This window comes from Canis aureus, chromosome 31 (assembly GCF_053574225.1).
Source record: "Canis aureus isolate CA01 chromosome 31, VMU_Caureus_v.1.0, whole genome shotgun sequence".
NCBI lineage: Eukaryota > Metazoa > Chordata > Mammalia > Carnivora > Canidae > Canis > Canis aureus.
The window spans coordinates 30,177,702-30,204,729 of record NC_135641.1 but is presented as its reverse complement, the minus strand read 5'-3'; the positions used below and the strand labels follow the sequence as shown (position 1 = coordinate 30,204,729).

The 27,028-nt window shown below is 35.8% G+C and overlaps 1 protein-coding gene across 5 annotated transcripts in view; it reads right to left on the bottom strand.

The window, feature by feature from the left end:
• The window catches only part of SCHIP1 (schwannomin interacting protein 1), a 723,769-nt gene that overhangs the window by 495,503 nt on the left and 201,238 nt on the right, over window positions 1–27,028 (bottom strand). The window contains exon 1 of one of the 5 annotated variants that reach the window (XM_077880121.1): window positions 23,127–23,764. The exons of 3 other annotated variants lie outside the window; for them this stretch is intronic. In XM_077880121.1, the coding sequence (XP_077736247.1) occupies window positions 23,127–23,189 (63 nt within the window). In that variant the 5' untranslated portion in view covers window positions 23,190–23,764. Of the gene's footprint in view, window positions 1–23,126; window positions 23,765–27,028 lie in introns of those variants that run through there. One more of the 5 variants, XM_077880128.1, reaches the window with a different exon arrangement.

Genomic DNA, 27,028 nt, shown 5'->3' with positions numbered 1-27,028 from the left:
TAAACATTTTCCCAGTTGGCATTTGCAAGTGATCTTTTTCTTTCCATCATTTAAAATATAAGTGTGAACATATCATAAGAAAAAGTAAAACAAATAAAATGAAAACTGCTTGGTAAGGTAGGTAGGAGAACAAAAATCCTAAGAAAATGCTAACTGCCAAAAGGGACCTATGCTTTTACCTTTACCACACTGGAAATTCCATTATCAGATATATTGGAGGTTTTTTCCTAGGGTTCTCTGAAATTTAGGATTCAAGGATCTCCTGAAAAAATTATCCCCATGTAATTCTATCATTCAAACATCTGGAGAGTGCCTACCATGTACTAGGAGACACCGGTATGCAGAGATGGAAAATAAAGTTATATTTACACAGATAACTACAAAATATAAGGTGCATAGAGAGAGCAGATTACACACAAATGTTCAGAACATGGTATCTTGAGCCAGACTGAGTATATTTGAACCATAGTAGTAGGAAACTTCACAAGTCACTTATCCTCTCTGTGTTGCATTTCCCTATCTGTGAAAAAAGGGGGAATAGTAGCACCTACTTCTGAAGGTAGATGTGAGGCTTAAGTGAGTTAATTTACATAAAATGGTTAGAATATGGCCCGACACACAGCAAGCATTATAAATGTGTATTCTATTATTAATTTTAAGATTGAATGTGACAGGTGACATATACAGTTTCAGAAGACATGCAATGGACATTTAAGAAAGATAGAGCTTATCTCTGGAGAGCAGGGAAAACTTTAAGGAGGAGGTGAATTGGATTTTAAGTAGTGTGATAAGGACAATATGAGAAGTATAAGCAAATATGGAAGTGACTCAGCAAAGGCACAGATGAAACTTTATGACTTGAGGAGGAAGAGAGCAGAGGGAGCAAAAGGGGATGAAAGGGGGCTGTGAGGACATCATATGGCAAAATATCTCCTCAGTGGCTCTCTCAGGGTAAGTACAACTCTGTAAGGCCTGAGGGTGAGAACAAGCCATTGCAGCTGGTGCAAAAGCTCTGAATTTCTATGTAACTCCATGTGTCTAAAAAGTGTTAAGAGTTCAGTTTTGGTCAAAGGACAATTGCATGGAGTTGAGGGTTGGGTGAAGGAGTACAGGAGAAGAGCAGAAGAAGCTAAAGAGGGGGGCCAAAGAAAGCCAGGAAAGGCCAGGAAGTCTACCAACATCACATGAAGGACCTGGGCTTCCTTATGTAGACTGGCATTTCTCAAAGTATGTGTCTCCTCAGAGTTTTTACCTTACAATCTACTAAAATGTTGGTTAAAATGCAGATTTCTTAGGAGAGGGGAAGAATATTAAGTGAAAGGGCTGCAGGAAAAATAGGCAGGAAGGTGGTTCGGGGAAGGAGAAATTAGTCCTACAGTTTTGTTCTCAAGTTCCTACTTCTAGGGCTCAACTTCCCAACATCTTCCTTCATTGCAAGGCATAAGAGGATTGGGTATTTGGATCAATTATACCTTTCCTATCCTCCCCTATGGGTTTGTAATTATCACCTGAACCCCTGAATGTATGTTTAAACCTTCTTTGAGGTTGAACTTAAGAGATCTCATTCCCTTAAAAGGGTAACCAAGGCCACATCAGAGAAGAAACTATTCTCTGGTAATTTGTGGGTATCAGAAACACATTGTGGTAGATCAGGAGTGGCCTGCAGACAATTAGGGGTCACAATGAGGAACCCTCACCCTACGGTGGGACCCACTTAGACTGCCAGAAAGGGATGACACTACACAGATCACACCATGCTGTGTGAAAAATAATGCAATGGCAACAGGAACCCTAACAAAGATGTCAAGGATATCAGCTGCAAAGCCAGGACAATGAAAAATACACATTTCTCTTAAGCTCTGGTGATCAGTCTAAAGAACCTCTCTTCTTGGTATAGTAAGTGCTTATGCGAGCCCATCACTGTAGTTTGATGGGTGTCTCTTCAAACTTTACTCTTTTGCTTTCATTTTTTGTTATATACAAAGAATCTTCTGTACCCTTTACTCAATTTGAGATAACAGAAGTGGGGTCTGTTGTGAATTCTATTACTCAAAGCAGCACCTGTACAAGCTCCCTAGAAAAACAGTCCTATTGAAGCTCAAACTATCAGAGATAAAGGAGATCTTAAGGCCCAAAACATAAGGGATATGTCTTCCTGTGCAAATAACTGGACAATCTAGGGAGAGCAAAGTACACACACATAAGTGGCCAAGTAATCTTGTTTGTAAAATCAATGAATAATTTGCTACACTGTGTTTTATAATTAATGATTTAATGCTGTCTCTGTCAGAAGGCTTGAAAGATTTCTGATTCATAAATATTTTAGAATTTGTATCATGGAAAGGTAGATCCAGAACTGTCAACAAAAAGTGAAGTGGTAAGGACAGTCATGCACTGAATGTATCGGGGGTAAAAAAGGAAGAGAGAAGAGAAAAACTTTAGACTTCATGATGCCTGCCATGTTCCATGCACTGTCCTGAAGTCTTTTCACATGTAATACTCATTTAATTCTTAAAACAGTCCCATAAAAGCAATAAAAATTATCCCAAAGAGTGGTTTCATTTCCAAAGACTCTACAAACCAGTATTTCTGATATCTAGTACCTGGAAACAGTATGAAGGTAATGATAATCATAAAAACAATGATGGGGATCCCTGGGTGGTGCAGCGGTTTAGCGCCTGCCTTTGGCCCAGGGCGCGATCCTGGAGACCCAGGATCGAATCCCACGTCGACCTCCCGGTGCATCCGGTGCATGGAGCCTGCTTCTCCCTCTGCCTATGTCTCTGCCTCTCTCTCTCTCTCTCTCTCTCTCTCTCTCTGTGACTATCATAAATAAATAAAAATTAAAAAAAAAGAAAAGAAAAACAATGATGTCTGCAAGCCATTTTTATATTTCATTTAATTTTTTCCTACAGAAATGTTATGACAAGGAAGAACAGTAGCTATGACCTCTGCTTTTCTAAATACAAGTAATAAATTAAGCTCAGAGAAGATAAGTGACTCAACTAGTGAAGCCTAGTTGAATATAAATCCCAAATATTGAGATTTCCAGGCTTAAATGATTTTTTCCAAAGTTAAGTCTCAGTAGAAACTGATGTTAAAGAAACCAGCAGCCCCCTCAAGCTGGGTCAGGGGCCACCGCATCCTCTCCTTACCCTCCCTTCCAAAAGCCACCATGTCACAGACATTGATGTGTCTTCCTACCCCTCCCACTGCTTGGAAGGCATTCCAAGGACATTAAAAGCTGTCACCCCCATCTTAGCACACAAATATAAATAGTCATGATACAAAACAATAGAGTGGGCTATTAAGCAGAAAGAACATATGCACTCATTAAAATGGGTGTTTAGGATAAAGTAAGCAAAAAAAGCAAGTTATAAGAAGATATGTATATATCTGTATATATATAGGCTTTTGAAGGCTGTATACTTTTCATAGAGATGCACATATACATGTATACATACATATATGCAAATGGAGCACATTATACACAAAAGCTAACAGCAGTTACTTTCAGGGGTTTGGGGACGTTATCATGTGGTAATCAACGGGGCTAGGCCCAGGTGTCTGAATACACAGCCTCTAGAGCCACACCATGTGGTCCTGAATCCCAGCTCATACATCAGCCATGTGACCACAGGCAAGTTACTCCTATACCTCAGTGTCTCCATCTGCTGTAACATGAAGGTGAAAATAGGGCTGATAAAAGGGCTGAATGATATAATAATATATAAAGCACTTACTTAGTCTCTGGTACTTAAAGAATGCTTTCAAAAAATGTGAGTGTTTTTTATAAGGAGAATATGTTACTTGTGGAACTTTTTAAAAATTTAAGTAGAATTTGAGATAATGAGAAGGTAGGTGATTTAGTTTCCTAAGGTGTCCGCAACAAAGTACTGCAGAGTGAGTGGCTTACACAACAGAAATGTATCTCCCCATCGTGGAGGCTGGAAATCTGAGGTCAAAGTGTCAGGAGGGCGAGTTCCTTCTGAGGCTATGAGGGAGGATCTATTTCATGTCTCTCTCCCAGCTTCTGGTGGTTTGCTGGCAGCCCACGGCATTCATTTGGCTTGTAGATGCACCCTGACCTCTACCTTCATCTTCACTCAGAGTTCTCCCCATTGTGTTTGTGTCTGAGTCCAAATCTCTCCTTTTTATAAGGACATCAGTTCTATTGGATTAGTCTTGCGCTAATAAACTCATCTAAATTGGATTCTCTGCAAAGACTCTATTTCCAAATAACTTCACATTCACAGGTTCTGGGGGTTAGAACTTCGCCATCTTTTGGGGAGACACAATTCAATCTGTAAAAATGGGAGAAGACCATACTAGAGGTCATTGCAGTAGTCCAGGCTTTTCCTAGAGTACTGGCCAAGTAGATTATTAAAATGAAAATAAACAAACAAACCAATACAATCTGGTGATTGGAGGTAGAGAGGCAGGGACATTGGAGTTTCTGGCTAAAGCATCTGGCAGATGCTGGTGGTGGCATTTACTGAAATGCAATGAGGGCCAGAGTACACAAACTGAAAGTAAATATTTAAAAGTCTCAAAAATTAACTTTAACAAAATACTTAATTCTAGCAAAGATGTGGCATAGGGCAACCAGGTTTATTTTAAGATTGAAGCTTGGGTATCTCTGGGTGGTTCAGCGGTTAAGCGCCTGCCTTCGTCCCGGGGCGTATCCTAGAGTCCTGGGATCAAGTCCCATGTCAGCCTCCCTGAATGGAGCCTGCTTCTTCCTATGCCTGTGTCTCTGCCTCTCTCTCTCTCCCCCCTACCCCCGTGAATAAATAAATAAAGTCTTAAAAAAAAAAGGACTGAAGCTTAATTTTTAGATTTTATGTCAGGCTCCCTGCATGGAGCCTGCTTCTCCCTGTGCCTGTGTCTCTGCCTCTCTTTCTCTCCCACCACACCACACCCCCCCGCCCGCCGTGTCTCTCATGAATAAATAAATAAAATCTTAAAAAAAAAAGACTGAAGCTTAATTTTTAGATTTTATTTCCTATGCTTTTAGTCTCCTTCACTACTTCTGGTGCTTGGATTTCAGTGTCGTGGGTCTTTTACAAATACTTTCATGTTGTTCTCCTCTAGATCTGTATGGATGACTTGTGATTAAAGCTGCCTATGGCAGAAACAAGAGAAAAGGAGATGTAGGAGATAGTTTGGGAAGTAGGATGGTGAGCAGAGGTAGAAATCTTTTAGGCTGTAGGAAAGTAAATTTAAAAAAAGGACTCCAGATTTTCCTATCACTGAAGTATTGTCAGTAACTATTTTGAATCAGTTAGGTGAACTGTAGAGTCCTCTCCTCTTTGTTCATCCTTTCAAGAAATATGTACCAGGAGTCTGCTATGTGCACGTGCCAGGCACCCTTTGATGCTGGGGATACATCAGTACCCGCCATCATGGAGCTTAGGCTCTAGAATGGGGAAGACAGGCACTAAACAAAGAAGCAAATGTACTATAATGTGTCAGATGGGGATGAATGCTTTGAGGAAAAATACAGCATTGTAGGGGGTAGAGCTTGATAGATGGGAATGGAGTTGCTAATTTATTGGAGTTGCTAATTTATAGAGTCATCAGAAAGGTCTTTCTGATAACATGAAAGGTCTTACAGTAAGAATAAGTTGATTGGAAATAATCTCCACCCTTTTCAAATTTACAGTGAATCTGAGGCTTCTGGCATATGGAAACAAACTTACAAAAGAGAGATGGGCTTTCTTTGACCTGGTGCATCTGCACATTTTTTCTTTCATTGTTAATATTTTAAAGTCATGATTGTTTAGAAGTGAGTGCGACAAGGTGGGAGAGCCAGGCTTTTGGTTTCTGATAGCCCTGAGTTCAGATTCTGGTTCTAGCCCTTACTGACCATGAGGGGATGAACAAGTGACTTAATCTCCCTTAAAAATAAGAATGGTAAAAAAAAAAAAAAATAAGAATGGTAATAAAAAAGAATGAAATCTTGCCATTTGCAACAACATGGTTGGAGCAGACAGTTTAATGCTAAGTAAAAGAAGTCAGTCAGAGAAAGATGAATACTGTATGATTTGATTCATATGTGAAATTTATGAAACAAAAAATGAGCAATAGGGAAAAAAGAGAGAGAGAGAGAGAGAGAGAAACCAAAAAACATATGCTTAACTATAGAGAACAAACTGCTGGTTACCAGAAGGGAGGTGGGTAGGAGAATGGATGAAATAAGTGATGGAGATTAAGAAGTGTACTTGTGATGAACACCGGGTAACATATATGGAATTGGTGAATAATATCTTGTACATCTGAAACTAATGTAACACTGTATGTTAACTAACTGGAATTAAAATAAAAACCTAAAAAAATGAGAAGTATAATGTCTGGCTTGGGTCACCAAGAACGGTCCCTGCCCCTCTATCCATCCCTAGCTCCTGTCTCAGGAAAGACATTATTTATTATTGGAAATTGAGGTTTGGGGCAATGAAACATAACTGTGCAATCCAGTATGAAAAGAAAACATTGATAATCCCTGAAGTTTCTACCCTTTTCATATTTAACCAACATTTTATTTAGTGTTTTCCCATCATTGACATGGGAACAATATTAATTATATATTAAGAATGATTACATACTAGTGAATTCAATTCAAAATATTTTATGGGATAACTTTAGGTATAAATGTCTTGAGAGAAATACAAAGGTCAAAGCCAACCACATCTGCCATCTAGAAGGAAAAGCAAGCATGTACAGTTCTAACACAGAGCAGTGGCAACATGGCAATAGAGATCTATAAGGTGAGTGCCACAAGAGCAGAGGGTGTTAAAGCGCTATATCTCAGAGGAATGAGAGGTTAGAACTTGAAGTGGGTCTTGTCTCATGAGAGGAAGGATTCTCTGTCAGATGGGACAGAGAGGATTCCTGCCGGAGGCAGAAGTGAGATTTAGGGGGAGCCAAAGGAGAGAAAGGGGGCAGGAGAGTAAAGGGTACAGAAGATGATATTTTTAAATGGGCAAATCTTAGTTATTTTGAAATCAAAAGTGATACTGAATGAAAGGAACAATTGGGACAGCTGTAAACTTCCTTATTGGACACTCCTTTTATGTAGGGTATGACTTCTATCTTGAATCACTTAGGGTAATAGAAATATGCTACAGGATACATGACATTTCTATTTCCAAAGCCTGAATCTTGGTCAGCTGGCAAAAGGACACTGATAAAGTCAGATAAGGAGGAGAAAACTATCTTTCTCCCTCTGTGAATGGTCTGGTTCTGATCCATTCTAAGTTACTTAGAAAAAGTATTTCTAATTCTTATGGACAAGCAGGACAAAGGTGTGAAATACCTATGAAGACAAGGCAGTTCAAGTTGCTAAATAGAAATATCTATTATCACTCTAGATTTTGAATAGTATTTTAAGACTCTAAAATCTACTTCAGGTTTCTTTGGATAAAGATAAAAACTTGCTCCCATTCTCTTTTTTTTTTTCTCTAAAAAGTCCAACCTTGATTCTATATGCAGACTTCAAAATGTTTTGAAGGTGGACATTTCAGTAGCAGAAAAAAAAATAACTCTAAATACTTTTTGGCAGGATTTGAATATTTTTTCAACTTTCTGCAGCATATGCAGACAATAAACAGATAAAATTATAAATCATGGCATGCTACTTGAGAGTTCTGTTGAAAGAAAAAATGTCATCTCAAATATCAGCCAAAAGGTAGGCTATAAATAAATACTTATAGATCTGTAAGTTATCATTTTTGAAGTTGTTTTACCATACAAAGGAGGATATTTTAACAGCATCTCATTAGCAGTTTCAGCTTATAAGAATTTTCTCATTGAAAATCTTAAAAGCTTATAAGGATTTTCTCATTGAAAATACCAAATCTAATTGATAATATCAGTATTTGTCATTTACTATTGATGAAGAGATGGAACTACATAGACATTCTGCTAGTAATAGGATAAAATGAATCCACATTTATCAAATGCTGCTAAAACAAATGTTTGTGGGTTTTGGAAACATGCTACTTGCCCAGTACATCAAGCCATCAGAGTGTACTTGCCAAGTAGCTTAATGAACAATTAATCCAACCTCCTCATTGTGTAAATGTGGAAACTGAGTCCAAGAGTGGTTAAATAACTTGTCCACATTGTTCAGCACCAGGAGATTCATTCCAGATGGATGATCACTAAGACATGGCACCTGAAGACTATTGTCTTTGGAGTTAGGATGAACCCAAGATCACTGTCTTGCAGTTTCTGACCTTACATCTAACTCTAATCTTTGTGCTCCTTGCTTCTTGGAAATCCCCTGTGTTACTTAAATGTTCATCTTATGAAAATAATTATCTGAAAGAAAGCTCTATTTCCCTCTCACTTCCCTCCCTCCCACAGAGTAAGAAAGAAAGATAAAGTATTATTTTCTATTCAATAACTATTGAGTCAAATTGTCTAAATGACATCCTGAGAATACTAGGCTTTCAAGAAAGCTCAATGGCTAATTTGATATCCATGACAACAAACAAAGGTATGGAGGGAGAAACGACACATGCCTCTTATTTATTTGTCTGAGATCTCTTTTGCATTAACCACCTGCTCTTTGCCTTACTTATAATTCTTCCAGATATATTGCTACTTGGCATTATCAACAAGGACTTCAGAATTGCAATGCAGTTTCAGACCATAGACTAGAAACAGGTGAAAGCCAGAGCAAGAAATGTAAGTGTGTGATCAGGGTAAGGAGTTTGCATTTTAGTTAATGTGCAATTGGATGCTACTGAAGTAAAGGGATGGTGTGATCCAATTTAAGTTTCAATAAATTTGGATTTTGTAGTGGATGCTTTGTGGAAAGTGGGTGAGAGCTGGAGAGGAACTCAACATTGGAGGCCATGGTGGTGATCTGGGGAAAGATGATGGCGGTTTAGGCCAATGTATTGGCAGTACTAATGAAGAGACACTTTTGTTTTGTTTGCCTTTTGGGTTTTTTTTTTCTTTTTTAAGATTTTAACACTTTCATTTTTAATTTTTTTACATTTCAAGTTTTTATTTAAATTCTACTTAGTTAACATAGAGTGTAATATTAGATTCAAGAGTAGAATTTAGTGATTCATCACTTATATATAACACCCAGTGTTCATCACAAGTGCCCTCCTGAAGGCTCACCATCCATTCCCCATTCACCTCCCCTCCAGCAACCCTCAGTTTGTTCTCTAAGTTAGGAGTTTCTCATGGTTTGCCTCCCTCTCTCTTTTTTATTCTTTCCCCTATACTTATCTCTTTTGTTTCTTAAATTCCACATATGAGTGAAATCATAGGGTATATTTTCTTTCTCTGACTTATTACACTTAGCATAACACACTCTAGCTCCATTCATGTCATTCCAAATGGCAATATTTCATTTCTTTTTTATGGCTGAGTAATATTCCATTGTATATCTATGATTCAGCAATTGCACTACTAGGCATTTACCCAAAGAATACAAAAATACTAATCCAAATGGATACATGCATCCAATATTTATAGCTACCTCATTTTCAATAGCCAAGATATGGAAAGAATCCAAATGTCCATTGACTGCTGAATGGATTAAAAGATATTTTTGAAGGTAGACTCAAAACCTGGTGGATTAGATGTGAATGGGTGGTAAGGAAGGGAGGTAATCAAGGATGACTTCAAGAGCTCTCTCCTGACCATCTCAGTGGCAATTTGCTGAAATGGGGAAAGTTGATGGAGAAACAGGTTACTGACAAGATTACAGAAAGATGGTACAGTGTGTGTATGTGTGAGGGGAAGGATGCAACAATGCTCCAATGACCAAATAGGAACACCCTTCCCACAAAGAAATCATTCCCTTTCTTCCTTGATAGTTTACATTATGAAGCTGCTTTGTGAGTTGATACCTGTGTCAGCCCTCAAGGTTGTCCACTTGCACTGGTTCCATTGGCAGTACAGGTTCCTCTAAGATTCCAGCAAAAAGTTTTCAGTCAGTGTAGGCTTTCAATGTTGATGTTCATTTTCATCCTTTCTTGGACTTCATAGGTATTTTAGTGGGAAAATAGATGCAATTACATGAAGGGATACCCACTAGGCATCATTTTATTTTATTTTATCTTCTTAATTTTTTTCGAGGCATCATTTTAAACCAGAAGTGTGTTACACTAGAATTCACACACAAAAGCTACAAAACATATTCTCCCATATTCCAGTAAATAATCTTACTGCTGTCTCAAAAAATTAGTATAGGATAAAAACAAAGATAAAAATAAGAATGAGGAGGCACCTGGGTGGCTCAGGGGTTGTTTGTCTCCCTTTGGCTCAGGTCGTGATTCCGGAGTCCTGGGATTGAGGCTTCTCACAGGGAGCCTGCTTCTCTCTCTCTGCCTCTGTCTCTGCCTCTCTGTGTGTCCCTCATGAATAAATAAATAAAATCTTAAAAAAAATAAGAATGAGGAAAATATAGCATAGACAGTGGTTAAAAAAAATAAGTGACTATAAAATATATATTAAATGTAATTAGTTAAAGGGTCATAAAACTAAAAGTTAATGTCAAAAGATAACTCTTGAAAAACAAGTTTTAAAGTATACATCTAAAAAACCACAGAAATGATCATCTGGATTCCATGACCCAGATATTAATATAGATTGAGCAGTGAGAGAAGGGATAATAAGATAGGAGAGAAATCAAAAACAATGAGAACAGAGGCTATCCTAGTTTCTACTGTATTACTAATGCTAGTGCCCAGCTCAGTGCCTAGAAAGATATAGGTCCTTAATAAATATTTATTGAATGAGTAAACATTAATTTAGTATTATACAGTTGCAATTTCAGTTTTTATTTTTTTAATTTAGACATATTAAACACCACAGGATAAAAGTTGAATGCGTATATCCCAATTCATTTTATAAGATACATAAAAGAAAATATTCATTCTTGAAGAGAGATAAAGCAAAAAAAAATAGCAATGAAGTATGAAAAATACAAAGCAGCAAACAAGGCAAGAGAAAATGAAATTTAATAATAGTTTGCTACTATGGTTATTATAATAAACCCTTGATTAAAGAAAAAGACTTATATTACTGTTCAAAACAAAATTCAAGTACATACTGCTTATAAAATGGTCAGTGAAATCAAAATGACTCAAATATTGAGAACAAATTTTGTAACTGTTACTTATCAGAGAAACATAACTAAGTAGGGATAAAGAATATAAATAATTAATATAGTAACTTTTATACTCTAAAATAAAGATCACAACTCCTTTACAAGCACCCATAGCAAGCTCACATAAATTAATCATATTTCCATATGAAAACCAAAAAGATCCCTAAACAAATGCTCCCAAATAAAAAATAAAAGGACTAGGGCAGCCGGATGGCTCAGTGGTTTAGTGCTGCCTTTGGCCCAGGGTGTGATCCTAGAGACCCCGGATTTAGTCCCACATCAGGCTTCCTGCAGGGTGCCCGCTTCTCCCTCTGCCTGTGTCTCTGTCTCTCTCTGTAAGTCTCTCATGAATAAATAAAATCTTTAAAATAAAAAAAAAGGGGATCCCTGGGTGGCGCAGTGGTTAAGCGCCTGCCTTTGGCCCAGGGCAGGATCCTGGAGACCCAGGATCGAATCCCACGTCAGGCTCCCGGTGCATGGAGCCTGCTTCTCCCTCTGCCTGTGTCTCTGCCTCTCTTTCTCTCTCTCTCTCTCTCTCTGTGACTATCATAAATAAATAAAAATTAAAAAAAAATAAATAAAAAAATAAAAAAAATTAAAAGGACTATATTTTAGGGTCTCAATTTACTAAAGTAAGAAATTACTTTTTCAATAATTAAAAATTTTGGAATTCTTACTATATTAAAAAATCTAATTATTTTTGTAAATAATAATTGAGTCAAAGGAAAAATATATAAATAGAAAATCTTTAGAAGATAAAGAAAATGAGATGCCTGGGTGTCTCAGTCGGTTAAATGTCTACCTTCAGCTCAGGCCATGATCCCAGGGTCCTGGGATTGAGCCCCACGTCAGGCTCCTTGCTCAACACAGAGCCTGCTTTTCCCTTTCCCTCTGCCTGCCGCTCTGCTTGTGCTCCCCACCCCCAATAGTCTAAAAAAAAAAAAAAAAAAAAAAAGATAAAGAAAATGAAGATACTGCTCATTAGATTACACTGAATTAGAAGCAAATTCAAGACTTTAATTTTACTGTTAAAATATTAATCCAATGAAATAAGTTAACTATGCATTAAGCTGAAGAAATAATGAGTAAAATGACAAAATATCCTTGAAGTTAATAGGCAAAGTAAACATTAAATTTAAACAATGAAATGTATCATTAGAAAATACAGAGAAATTGATTAATACAATTGCTGATTGTTACAGGAAAAACTAACAAATTAGAAATATGGAAAGTAATAAAAGAATATATGTAGGGAAATTTCTAAAATAAAATAACCTTTATAAAATGCTAACTAGTCTCAAAGTATTCACTGATATATCCTGAAAAATAAGCACCAGAATTAGCTCATGATGTAGAAAGCCTGAATATACAACAATCACGGAAGACATGCAAATTTTATTTTAAAAACCTGTAAGAAAAGACTTCATGTATGAATGATTTTATTAAGAAGTTTTTTTCAAACTTTCAAGGAACACATAATTACCATGCTACATAAATATTAGAGGCCAAAAGAAAATCTGGGAAGCTTCTTAGTACATTTTATGAAGCTGGTATAGCCCTAATTGAAAACTTGAGAAAAATATCTCAAACTATAAATTAATTTTATTTTATTAAAAGAGCTATGAAAACTTAACATACCAGAAAATAGAAATAAAAAACGACTTAGGAAGAAAGTACCCATTACAACCAAACAGTGAATAACATAATGCAAGAATGTTTAATTTTTAAAACATAACTCATCATATCAAGTAAAGTTAATGAGACAACCTACATTGTTTGGGCTGGATTATTTAGTCAGTACAATATGACTATTGGAAAGGAGGCACCTTTAGTATTTTCTGCAGATGAAAAGATTGCATGCTTAGAAACCCCCCTCTAATCAACTGAAAATTCTTAAAGACTTAAATTTAAACTTAAAGTTTTCAATAGGTTAACATACAAATCAAAATTTAAAATGTAATTGCTTCCAATATTCTAAGGATAATCATTTAGAGGTAGAAAAAGGAAAAAAAGGAACCAATTTTTAAAAAACGTTTTAAAAAATATTTATTTATTTATTCATGAGAGACACACAGAGAGAGGCAGAGACATAGGCAGAGGCAGATGGGGAGCCTGATGCAGGACTTGATCCTGGTACCTGGGGATCATGACCTGAGCCAAAGGCAGATGCTCAACCACTGAGCCACCCAGGCGTCCAGGAACCAATTTATAATAGGAATAATCTTATTTTAAAAAGTAGGAAATGTTTATGGTGAAATTTCAAATCTTTCCTGATATCTATATCTACATCTTTACTTATCTACATATGCTGTATTCCTAGATAGCAGAACAAATTTGCAAAGATATCAGTCTTTCCATATCACTTGAAGGATTTGGTACAATTACAATTAAAGTTGCCAAAGATGTGTTTTGGAAGCTAACTACACAGTTTTAAAGTTTATCTGGAATGAAATGACCAACAAAGAACATGAAAAGAAATGAAATGGATAATTTCTCTACCAGAAATTACATCTATAACAAGGTTATAATATGTAAGACAGTCTGCTAGAATTGGCAGATGTAACCAGGAAAGTAGTTCAGAAAGAGATTCTAATAGATTTTTAATATATGACAAAGATCATGTCACAAACCAGTAGAGAACAAAAGACTGTTTGGTAAATGGCGTTCAGGTAATGGTTAAACTACTTGGGATAAAATAAGATTATTTCTTTTCCTCTTACCATATGTCAGAATTTCTAATGAACTTAAGGCAAGTGTTAAAGATGAAACCTTTAAAAAAAATGTAGGTAAAAAAAGATACTATATAGATTTGATTTTATTAAAATAATTATTTAAAATTCTATACATTGAAATAACATAAACAAGCATACAATTTAAGAAAATATTTTCCACAAATATGAAGGCAAAAGATTAATACACATAATATTTAAGGATCTTTTACAAATAATTGAAAAAAAATGAAACCTCAATATAACAATAGGTAGCCAGGCAGCTCATAAAGTAAATTTAAGTACCCACCAAATATGTGAAAATGTTACGCCACAAAAATTTAAAAAAGAAATCTGATTTAAAACACATGCTATTTTCGATCTATCAGATTCATGCTATTGGCAGAACAGTTCTAGAAATGTGATAAATCAAGATCCTTAGAAAATCTTATAAAATTTTTTATTCTACTGAGAGTAGTATCTTGTAAGGAAACAGAAATGTAAAAGTACATAAACACCCCCAATATCGATACTGTTGATATCAATAGTGGCATGGTTCAATGAATTATAGCTTATCTATCTGTATGATTTAATATTATACAAACATTCATCAGACTGAGGATTTTTAATGACATATTAATTAAAACACTACGTTTCAACAGCTCAAAATATTGTAAATATTTCTTAAGGTATACATACATATAAAACTTTAGTCTATATGTATAACTCTAAGGAATTCACCAAAATATTAACAATGATAGTTTAGATCTATTGGATTAAGAGTGAGATTTTTTTCTTAAGGGTGAGATATATTTTTAAACTCTATATTTTTTAAAATGAACATAGATACACATTAAAATTAGAAATAAATAAGCATTGCTATAAAATAAGCTAGAGAAGTTTATAATGTAATTAGAAACATTGTCATTAAAAATAGGAAAAACCCAAAAAAGTTATCCTGCCATTATTGGTAGATTTCACTCAAATAGAAGCCTCATTTCCTAAGTTTTAGATAAACTAGTGGTCACTATACTTTAATTTTTTTAAGATTTTATTTATTTATGAGAGAGAGAGAGAGAGAGAGAGAGAGAGAAAGCAGGGGAAGGGACAGAGGGAGAGGGAGAAACAGACTCCCCTCTGAACAGGGAGCCCAAGGTGTTGCTGGATTTCAGGATATTGAAATCATGACCTGAGTCAAAGGCAGATGCTTAACAGACTGAACCACCCAGATGCTCTACACTTTCTTTAAAAATGCAAGGAGCACCCTTCCTGACAAAGCTCAGATTTATTGGTCTTTATAAAGATGCAAAACATACTCACATAAGAGTAAGCAGATTTGAAGTTGGAGCTTTTAGCTTTTGCCACAGAACAATTCCTATTAACCTCTTTTATTTGAACATATAAATGGCATATTATTATTTTTAAAATATACTTAAACATGTATTTTAGGTACATATGTAGAAGCCCTTATATTTGAAAATGACTCTGGTCCAAATAAAGAAAACCATTTAGAACCTTCCCATATAATTATTATCACATGGCTTAAATTTCAGTCACGTAAATAAATGCTTCCCTGGACTCCAACAAGTTTTCCTGCCTTTTTCTTCCTTCCATAATCATTAATAAAAGTTCCAAAAAAAAAAAAAAGTATTTCTCCCTATCTTCTAATCAGCCTGCTGGGTTTAATTGGAAAAAGTGACATTTGTATAACCAATTGCTCTCTTTCAAAGAAGACTATGATGGGGATGATTTTCAAAGGTCTAAAAAAGGTTCTGTGGCCTTCAGTAGGGCTCATCTGATCATTCAAATAGAAGCCATCCAGCCATAAACAGTCTATGTGTCAGACAGGGAGCTTCCTTAACACATGCATATATCCCATCCCTTTTCTACTGGCACAAGTCAGAGGTGCTGTTCCAAGTGTGAAACGTGAGTATGAGCAGCAATTTACAGAGTGTGCATTGCTTTTTTTGTGTCTGTTGGTGGGACACTGGAAAATGGGTCTGGCACAGTTCATCCCTCACAAATGCTTAATGCCATCCCTAGGGACAGAAATATCACAAGCCCAGAAAAACACAGCTTTTAGCTGCTTGGTACTGAAAATTTCAGGCAAAATTCCAAAAGCCCTCAAAGCTAATGTCGAATTGACAAAGTGCCAAAAACCTCCCTGGCATTAAATTTCCACTCTTTATTTTCTCGCTTCAGGTGAACAGCTTGTGAAAATAATAATGTGATAATGCCACCCTGTGTTCCAAATATCTCAAAGCACCATCTTGTTAAGCCTCTTGGTATCCCTTTGAGACTAATGGGAATTGAGCCAAGTCATTCATTTTACAGATGAGAAAACCCCACAGGAGGTGGGTCAAATATCTGGGCCCTGGCCATGAAGACTTATCACATAGGTCCCAGGTCTGAATTTAGTTCTCAAAACAATGCCAAAGTATTATAGGAAAGACTCTGACAAGTCCAACTAATATCAAAAAGGACTAGAGCAAGTCTCACAGAGAATAGTAGGTTGGTTGAGGGAATAAACTGGTGAAAGTGATCAAAACACACCCCAGGAGGAACAAGGCACAGTCTAGGCATAGCAATAAGGTATAGTCTAGGCATGAGGCCAGTTAGTATCAGTAGGAATCGGTGAAGGCTGTCAATAGATCTAATGTAGCATTAGGGCATCTTAAAACAGCAGGCATGGTAGATTTCTTTCATTTAGTTTAGTACATCTGAACCCCCATTCCATAATTATAGAACCCACTCTTAATGGAAGTTACAGCAAGAAATAGGATTCTATTCCCCAACTACAAAAGTAACTTTCCTTCCCTGATTCCTAGCAATCTGTCTTTGAACACAATCTAAATCAGTCAAGGGGATGAACCTATCCAGGGCTCTGAATCTGGAGGAAGCGTCTCAGGGATGCAAGGGATGTTTTAGAACACTTTATGACCACTGCATCCAAAGTCCCATGAGGCCAGCTGCACTTAAGCAATGTCGTTCTGTAGATGTGCCTTTCTCTGAGGTTCTGGTCAACCATGTTCTCTTAGTGCCCTCTTTTCTTCTGAGCATGATTTTCTAGCCTTCCGGTCAATTCAGTGAGATAGCTGATAACAAAATAAATTATTTTTTTTCTCATGAATACATTTTTATTATTCTAATAAATTCATTTTTAGCTGCAATTAACTAGGGTCAGGGTATGCTAATTTGTAACCTGGAAGACTGAAAAAGGCGGCGACCAAGGATGTAGAGAAGCTAACATCAAGCAAATGCAGAAGCATATGTCAAGTTTGTAGCAGCAGGAACTATAGGTTTGGAGGAATAATTTTTTCCTGGTGGAGAAAGTCCAGGTATGGCAGAAAGTACTAAATAATCTAATACCCGTTCTCTTGTCTTATTTTTACGTATCCTATAGGACTATGTTTCCCAGTCTCCTTTGCAGTTAAGTATGTCATCTGACTGAGTTCAGTACAAAGTATGTGAGTTGAGTGATGCGTGCCTCATTCAGACCTGGCCCACTAAAACCTTCCGCATGTGCTGCTCCATTTCCTTTTCCCTTCTGGTTTGCTGGAATGTAGATGAATTTAGGGTGGCTTTGGAAGCCACTTGTTGAAGATGGCAGAGCCTAAGTGACTATATGAAGATAGATTGCCCCACTGACCTACTCATCAGTCTGCTATTGATACCTCTAATCAAGAAATAAACTTTTGCTGTGTTTGAGCTATCATACTTTTGGATATCGATTTGTATATATACATATATACATACATATGTATATACATAGCCTAAATATATACTACATTTGGTAAAAACAAACAAACAAACACAAACTAGTTGATCAAGAAAAAATTCAAATTTAGAGCAGGGCCAGAGGAAAGGCTGTTATTTTTATTTAACTATGACATAAGAGGTAAATGTTGAGTCTTTGAATTGATGAAATTTCCCTCAATTAGGAAAAGAACAGATGACAGTTAAGATGGAATCTCTAATAGTAGGTTTGTAACTACAGCATACAGGTTGAAAGGATGCAAGCAAAAAAGCTCATTAGAGATTTGACAGTCCTGAATAGAATTGTAGAATTTATTAGAGATCAATAAATTTAAAATCTTTGGGTCTTTTGAATTCATTGAAATATCTCCATGTCAGAGATAATGATGAGATAAATTATAACAGTGGTTTTACTTTTTTCCCCTTTAACCTTGTTTTCCCTTCCCAAATAGATTCAAATGATGCATTTTACCCCACTTCCCTTAATGATTTTTTCCCATCCTCCATCTTAACTCATTTCTCAATTTCCCCCTTTCTTACTCCTTCTCAAGTGAGTAGTTTCTCAGGGGGCTCAGTCAAATTCGGGTAATATTAGTTCTGACAATCACACAATGCCTTGAACATGCACCCAATATATGTTTGTTGAATGAAGAAATTATTCTCATTCTCTTTTTTAAGGAGAAAACAGTGCACTAATGTCCCCTTTCCATGTTCAAATTGAAAGAGATTTTAGAGATCAGTTAGTCCAACTACTAGACACACACACACACACACACACACACACACACACACACACTATATGGTCTCATTCTGCATCATCTCTGATGTAGAATATCCAGTTTGTTCATGCATATTTCTGATGATGAGAAGTTCATTGCTGTATAAGGAGGCTAATATCATTGAAGGAGAGCTCCAAAGTTTAAAAAGTTACACTTATTTTAAATTAAAACATTTCTTTATAAAATTTCCATCGATTAGTTAGCATTGGGGTTCCTTGTAGACCACATACCCCAGTAGAAAGTCCCTTGCCTGGTAATCAAAAAACCTGCTAGCTCCAACTTTGCAGCTGTCCTACTATCTGACTTTTGATAGCATGTTTCTCCTCTCCTGAATGAAATTTCCTCAACTATAAAATAAGAGGTAGGAAAAATTTATATTTAAGATCATTGATAAAAATAACAGAAACCTATTGCACATCACTAGAAACTTATCTCCAGGCTAACTCTGATTAATTAGTTAACACTTTTTTAAAAGATCTATTTTATTTATTCATGAGGGACACAGAGAGGCAGAGATGTAGGCAGAGGGGGAAGCAGGCTCCTCTCAGGGAGCCTGATGTGGGACTCGATCCTGGATCCTAGGATCATGCCCTGAGCAGAGGGCAGATGCTCAATCGCTGAGCCACCCAGGCATCCCTAGTTAACACTATTTTGATAAGGCTACTTAATCAGTAGAAATGTACCAATTTGTATTATTATTTCATCCACAGTTTTTTATCTTCTCAAAGATAACAGGAAAAAAACCTTCAAAGTCATACTGAAGTCCAGATACAATGCCTTTGTTAATATTCCTAGTAATTCCAATAAAACTTAAAATGGATAAATTTGTATGAATTGCTCTAAGGCACTGAAGTTTGATATTCTTTTCTAATTATCCTCAAGTTGTTAGGCTGAGTCTACCTTTGAACAATTATTAAGACATATAAATAATATATCATGGATCATCAACAGACCTGCTTTCTATGCCAATATTCTGACCTGCCCAGTATAGTTCTATCAGTTCCAATGCACCCACAAAGAAAACCCAGGGGGAGAAATGTTCCTGCCATTGTGCTACAGAGGGGTCAGAGATCAGGCACCAAAAGAGCATCCTGGAGAGATAAGCTATTGATATCACCGCAGAATGTTGAATTCAAAATGAGTTTTCCACAAAGATGGGTCTTATTAATGATGTTAGGCACTATGAAATGTAGCGTGTCATGTACAGAAGTGCCCATGAGATGGTGTCAAAGATCCAAGTAAGATGAAAATTAGGAGCACAAAACAAATTAGGCAAGATGGAAATGACCTGAATTCATCCCAGTAACTGGCTTCCCGGGTATGTACTTGTATTTTACATGCTCTGGCTTGAGTTTACTTATGGGAGGCAGCCAGATTCATTTAGAGGTACTGGGATTTGAAACACTAGTTAAAATGAGAAATGCATGGTATTCAGATTTATTTCTCTTTGGAGGTTATTTCTGTTCTTTCAACTACTCAGATATCTTCCTTAGAAAGTCTCGGAGTCCTTTTCAGTTCTCTGAAACATTTCAGATTACTGCAAAGTTTCTAGTAATATTTAATACTAATTCCATATCACTTAAGTCATATCTACTCAGGCCCAACATGTACTATAAAGTAAGAATGTGTCTTGTGAGTAAAACTGGGAGAGGAAGGAACATTTAATTGTAAAATGTGACAACTAAAACCAAAAACCACTTGATGGAAATCTCTGTGTAGAAGCATCAACCCAGGGTGATTCTCTAGGAAGCTAAAGAACTGCCCTTGCGCATCTGATGTCACCCTATGTATAATGCCAAACACTTACTAAAACCCAGAATCCATTTGGAACCAATTAGGTTCCAATTAGGTTCCAAATTCACTAAAATAATCTCAAGAATCTCTATCTCCCTATAAGAAACTACCCTTTGGGACTTTCCAACATGTTCTACTTTCAGGCTCTCCCCTACTGAAACTAGTATTATTGGGACTCTCGTAACAAGAGCTGCTTTCAGTTGGAAGCTTTGATGGAGACTGGTGCAATAGAAGTGAGTCTGTACCTGGGTTGTAATAAAAATTTCCAAAAGCAACTTAACTTTCTTAGTTCCAAAACTAGGTTGAAAAAAAGAAACACCACACCTGCCAATCAGCTGCATCTATACTGAGCCACACTGCAATGCATCCTAACTAGGGTGGCTTTCAACTAAGTAAATATGCCCTTAAATCCTTTGTAGTCAAAGGTTATCAAGCCTTTGCAAGGGTGGGTGGACCATGAAAAAAGAGATCCATGAACATATTTTTATATTGGCAAGAAAAGCAAAATGTCACTCAACTAAATTTAAGATTGTTCACACACATCTGCTACCACCAGAATGTTATAAATGAAGAAGAAGAAGAAGAAGAAGAAGAAGAAGAAGAAGAAGAAGAAGAAGAAGAAGAAGAAGAAAAAGAAGAGGAGGAGGAAGAGGAGGAGGAGGAGGAGGAGGAGGAAGAAGAAGAAGAAATGTGAATGGTTCATAGTCTAAATAGCTCCAAATGTATTTCTATTGTTCAGATGACTTATGCTATTTCAACAATGATTGAAAGGCTTTCAAAGCAGAAGCCAAAACATGTTTATAGTTTGTCATATAGGAATAATTTTTGGTTAAATAAACACATAGACAACCATATCTCAACTACAAAATGTATGTGCTAGATAGCTGTTGTTATAAATATACCACTAAAATGTGTGCAAAAAGAAATACAAAATGTTACATTTCTGATAATATCATAAGTGAGTAACATCCTTGAGAGAGAAATACAGAGACAAAGACTGCTAGAGAATAAATTTCTGAATCAGGTACACTTCTACTCATTTCAGGACATAAAGCAGATGCATTTTATGACACGAGTCTCAAATATTCCAAATTAGAATGTTACAGTTTAATCAACCAGAATGATTTGTCCAAAGTCCACTACCAGCAGAAAAGTGAATGCAGTTTATCATATAGAAACAATCAAAGTTTTAAAATCACAGAAGTGCACCCAACAGTATTTCACTTGACGGAATGAGCACTGGGTGTTGTACTTACTATATGTCGGCAAATCAAACTCCAATAAAAAAAAATATACAAAAAAAATTGAAAGGCACTACTACACATCTGTAAAAATCAAAGCAGGATTTTAAAATTTTGGGAAAGAAAACAAAAAAGAACTGGAATCATAATTCTACCTTTCACTCCTTTCAAAAACTGATTTCTTTTAAATATTGAAACCAATTAAAGAAATCATCAGTGAATGTATTCAGCTAAGCAGGCAAAAATGTGTAACAAGATCTCCTTAATGTAAAATTAAGTCACATCCTCCCAAATCTTGCACTTCTTACACTGTCGAAATGTAAATGCCATTTATCTAAAAATCAAATGCCAAATTACTAAAGAGTTAAGAAGCAACAGCAAATTCACTTGGAAATTTTTTATAACAAGATGAATTAGTCATTTTTAAATTAGGGGTTTAGAATTAGTTATATTTGAATTAGAGGTAAATTACATTTACCACTGGTTTTTACATATGAGAAGAACTATTGAGGGAAATAAATTCCATATTACAATATATAAAAAGATAGTTTTATTAAACTTTAAAATAAATGGTTCATTATAAAAAATGTTCCAAGCCTCACTTAATTGACCTGAGAAAATATAATTATTTGTTTTATTACTTTTTTATGACCCTATTCTCTTAAATAAATTTGAATAGTTAATAAAATATCAATTGGGGTCACTCTTGGAGCAATTTGAAATTTCTTGTCTTTATTGGTTATGTGATGTCATATCATAGAACTACACCTTTGACAGTCTAAAGGAGGGTATTCAAAGACATTTTTGGATAAACCTTTGCTTTAATTTCTGGTTTGAACACTTAATTTGGACTATTTTGAAACCAATAAAATATTTCCAATGATGCTTAAAAGTGTCTTTTAGTGGTCTATTACCTAGTCATTTTTAAAAATATTTTATTAATTTATTCATGAGAGACACACAGAGAGGCAGAGACACAGGCAGAGGGAGAAGCAGGCTCCATGCAGGGAACCCCATGTGGGACTCAATCCTGGGACTCCAGCATCATGCCCTGAGCCGAAGGGAGGCACTCAACCACTGAGCCACCCAGGCATCCCTTACCTAGTCATTTTATAAAAGGATTTGTCCTTTCTACTTATTTTAGGTTTTTACTGTATATATTTTATACCAGTAAATTTAAAATTTTATAAGTTATCAAATATCCCCTATGTGTAAACATTAGAGTACCTAGACATATGCTCTTTTTGGTAACTGAAAGTATGACCTGCAATTAAAAAAATTAAAACTGTCCTTCTAAACACAAATCAGAAACTACTTCTCAAAAAGAGTCTTGTTTTTACAAATGACAACAAACTGCACAGCTGGAATTTTTTAATGTGTGCATAAATATGCTATTTCCAAAGCAATCGTTTTGTCTAACTGCAATGAAATTAATTCATGGTGAATTAAAACAAAAACTTTGATTCTCAAAATTCAAGGCGCCAAACATTCACATACCAACTGTTGCAATGAGAAAGTAATATTTCAAATTAATATATTAACACTTCCTAATATGGTATCTTTAAGTAATTAATACTGAATTTGAAATGTAATGAAGGCCATCACTTTGTATAGCTAAATTTAGCATAGCTCAGTTAGACTTCAGAGTTTCCTTTTCTATGTATGCAAAGCTATGATGCATGTAAAAAAGACAACAGACATTTGGAGAACTTACACTGTCAGATGGCTTGCTCTGGTCACAGTCCCACGTCGTCCCACACTGCCCAGACCTCTCCATGGTGCTGAAGAGCTACCCGTGCCCATTTGAGAGGAAAGAGTTATTTATTCGAACTGGCTTTGAAAGAAATCCATAGAGTCACCTGTGTTAGCAAGTAAAGTTATCTGAAGAATTTCTGTAACACATGCTACAAAGGAGATGCTTTGCCCTTCAGTTACCAACCACGATGCTCAGGCGGCTCAAAGAGTATTTTGGAGCAGAAATCTTCAAGTATTGCAAAAAAGAGAGAGCTCTTCGGGAAATGAAGTTTGCTGATTTTCTTCAGTGTTCTTCAAATTGAAAACATACGTGTGCACACACACACACACACACCCCTACAGAATACCAGGCTACCCAGAGAACAGAGGATTCCATAAAAGTTCTCGTTCTTCATGCAGAAAATAAGCTCCCATTAGTCCAAAGCATCCAATTCACTTCATCCTATCATTGCATCTACTTTTTTGATAAAAAATAGTAAAACGAAATAAAGCTCAGAATTCAACGAGGCACTGCACACACTATGTAAGCAGGTATGCCTCACTGTAGCCTTAGCCTCTGTCTGCTGAAGATTATCACAGCAGAAATCAGGCTCTTGTGGCTTTCACAGATTATCTCTTTCTGAAGCTGAAACGTATAAAGAGCCACATGACACCCAATGATGTCATCTCTAAAGCAGGTCACAGTTGCTGCTGTATGTAGATGAAGTCCTTCTAGAGAAGTGTTTGGCATAGTGATTTTCTTGAAAATCTACTTGCATTAAATAGGATGGTCTTCTATCAATATACTTAACCCTATCAAAATACTGCCATGAAGAGAAAATCAATTTATTGCTTACATATGAAGCAGCATGTCTGTTTCAGTTAAAATCAGATTCTGGTGCTGCTTTAGGAAATGAATAATTGTAATTAATTCATGGTGAATATAGTGAAGAAGGAGCTGTTATGGGAACTAGAGGAACTGTAGAGGCATAGAATATACTAAAAAATCTTTTAGAATATTTAACAGGTTAAAAAAAACTTATTCTTTAAAAAAATCAATCCATGAAAATTGTAAGATAAAAATTAAGGCAACTGTCTTTGACTTCTAACATTTTATGCAATTAAAATTTTAAAATGTTTCTTTTTTTGTTTTGTTTTTTAGTATTTTATTTTATTTATTCATGAGAGACACACAGAGAGAGAGGCAGAGACACAGGCGGAGGGCAAAGCAGGCTCCATGCAGGAGCCCGATGTGGGACTCGATCCCGGGTGTCCAGGATCACTCCCAGGATGAAGGCAGGCACTAAACCACTGATCCACCCAGGGATCCCCCAAATTTTAAAATGTTTCAAAGCCATAAAACAATCTTACTGCAAGGATCTGAGTATGTTTCAAATGTTGGTAAGGAAACTTTTTAACTTACTGCTTTTAGATATTTTTTAGCTCTGAATGAAGTAACAATTAAAATTTTAACTATCATCTGTATATGTAACTGGTGATAGGATACATAGATACTATTTTAAAGAATGCATAATGAGAAATGTCCATTTTTATTCTGTTAATGTAATTCTTTTATCTTTCTCAACTATGTAGTCACACATTATATTTGAAGATTTCCAGCCATAGTTGACATTCTTGTCAGTGAATAGTTAAATAATCTAATCCCCTTTCATTCCAGCTAAATAATCTTCACAATCAAAGCATAAAATAACTTGAAATTAATCAGAGTTTATTGAATGTATCCCCTTTAATAAAAACCAAAATGGATCAAACAACAGAAAACTTCCTTGAAGAGCATAGTATAAATACCCTGTCACATTTTTGACATAACCACAAGTCCTAAGAAGAGAAGATGGGATTTTCTATACAACCAGTGCCACTGGAAAAATTCCACTAAAATAATAGTAATTGTTTTGGTATCAGATCAGGAAAAAGATGCTTCAGCACCTCCCCATGTAGATGTATGCCATGATAAAACATTGAAATAAAAAATGGAAGAAATATCAATCACCTGTGTGTTCTATCTATGTAAGGTTACCAAATAAAATTTAATACCTTTTTTTTGCAATTCCTATAACATTCTGCTTTTTTTATACTTTAATGATGATGAGGATTACCTGGAGCATTTTTTTTAAAAAATATGGAATCTCAGGCCTCTTCTAAGATATTCTGATGTAATAGATCTGCTGTGGTTCTGAAATATATATATATATATATATATATATATATATATATATATTTTTTTAACTTTCCCAAAGTCATTCTTATTTGGAAAATATTGTAATGATTAATATAGTACAATGTATATAATCTTATAAAAACCAAAATGGGTAAAAATATTTGACATTTATTATAATTTTATTATAAAATAGGCCAAATTGTTGCTGCATGAAGCATCCAATGTTGGGAGCTACCTTCTCCTCATGTCCTCAGGCTTCCATGAGGAAGCACTTTCCTAAATACTCTCACACTCAAATCCTGAAGGTGGAACAAGTAACCCTGATGAGAGGATTGGGCGAAGGGACTGGGCCGCCCAGTATCATTCTCTCTCCATTCTTCTCTGAATCCACTTCCCTACACAAGATCTATGGGTGAGGCTGGCAATTTTCAGTGCTTCCCATGATTATTAGTAGGTTTCTCTACAAAGGTCAGTAATAGGAAGGTCAGTGGTGCCACAAGTCAGAGTTACACCCTCAAATCTAGGTTTGACAGTAAATAAAGATGGATTTTGATATCTCTTTTCCTAAATCTCTTGACTTTTGAAATAAGTTCATAAATCAAGATGGGGAAAAGGAGTTATTTATTGGCTTCCTAAAACTACATCTCTGATACTGTAACATTGTTAACCAGACTTGTTCTTTTAATTAAACCCTACCAGCTAGTTACTATAACAAGTGTTACATGTGAAGTAGCTTAATAATATTTGTATTTGCATAATATAGTTCTACGATACAGGCCTATAAAAAGGAGTGTAAAAATTTCATTGGAAGTTTTTAAAAATGCATTGTTCAACTCATATTAATTTTATTATTGAGCCACTTGGAAATTCTAGCTCTTGGAATTTTTCTTCAATAAGTACTAATTCTAGAACACCATTTCCTGAAGTGTTCCATGTATTAATAGTCTAATAAGATGTGATTTTTAAAAAAGATTTTATTTATTTATTCATGAGAGACACAGAGAGAGAGGCAGGCAAAGGCAGAGGCAGAGGGAGAGGGAGAAGCAGGCTCCATGCAGAGAGCCTGATGTCAGACTCAATCCTGGGACTCCAGGATCATACCTTGGGCTGAAGACAGGCCCTAAACCACTGAGCCACCCAGGCATCCCAAGATGTGATTCTTATTGGGTTTCATGATCAAAGAAGTTTGAAAAACATGAAAAACAGTAACAGCCCACCACTCCTCCTACAAATTCAAAATGTGTATTAGCTTGGGAAGGCTCTAAGAGGTCCTGATATAAATAATTTAGCTTATTTCACCCTTCCTGCAATTAACATCCATCAATATCCTATGAAACTAATATTTCGGGTACCACATTATGGAAAATTCTGCTCTAGAAAATATTTCAGCAGTTGGATTTTTATTAATAATAATACCTAAAACCTTCTATAAAATTAATTAATAAAATACTATTATCTCCTATAATTTACCAGGGCAACTGTGACAAGAATTGCCAACCACTACTGGGGAATTATGTAAATTAGGTAAGGGCAGAGGATATATGTATTTGGATGATTTTTTTTTTTTTTTATTCATGAGTGTCACAGAGAGAGAGAGAGGCAGAGACATAGGCAGAGGGAGAAGCAGGCTCCCTGTGGGAACCCTAATGCAGGACTCCATTCCAGGACCTCAGGATCACGACCTGAGCCAAAGGCAGACACTC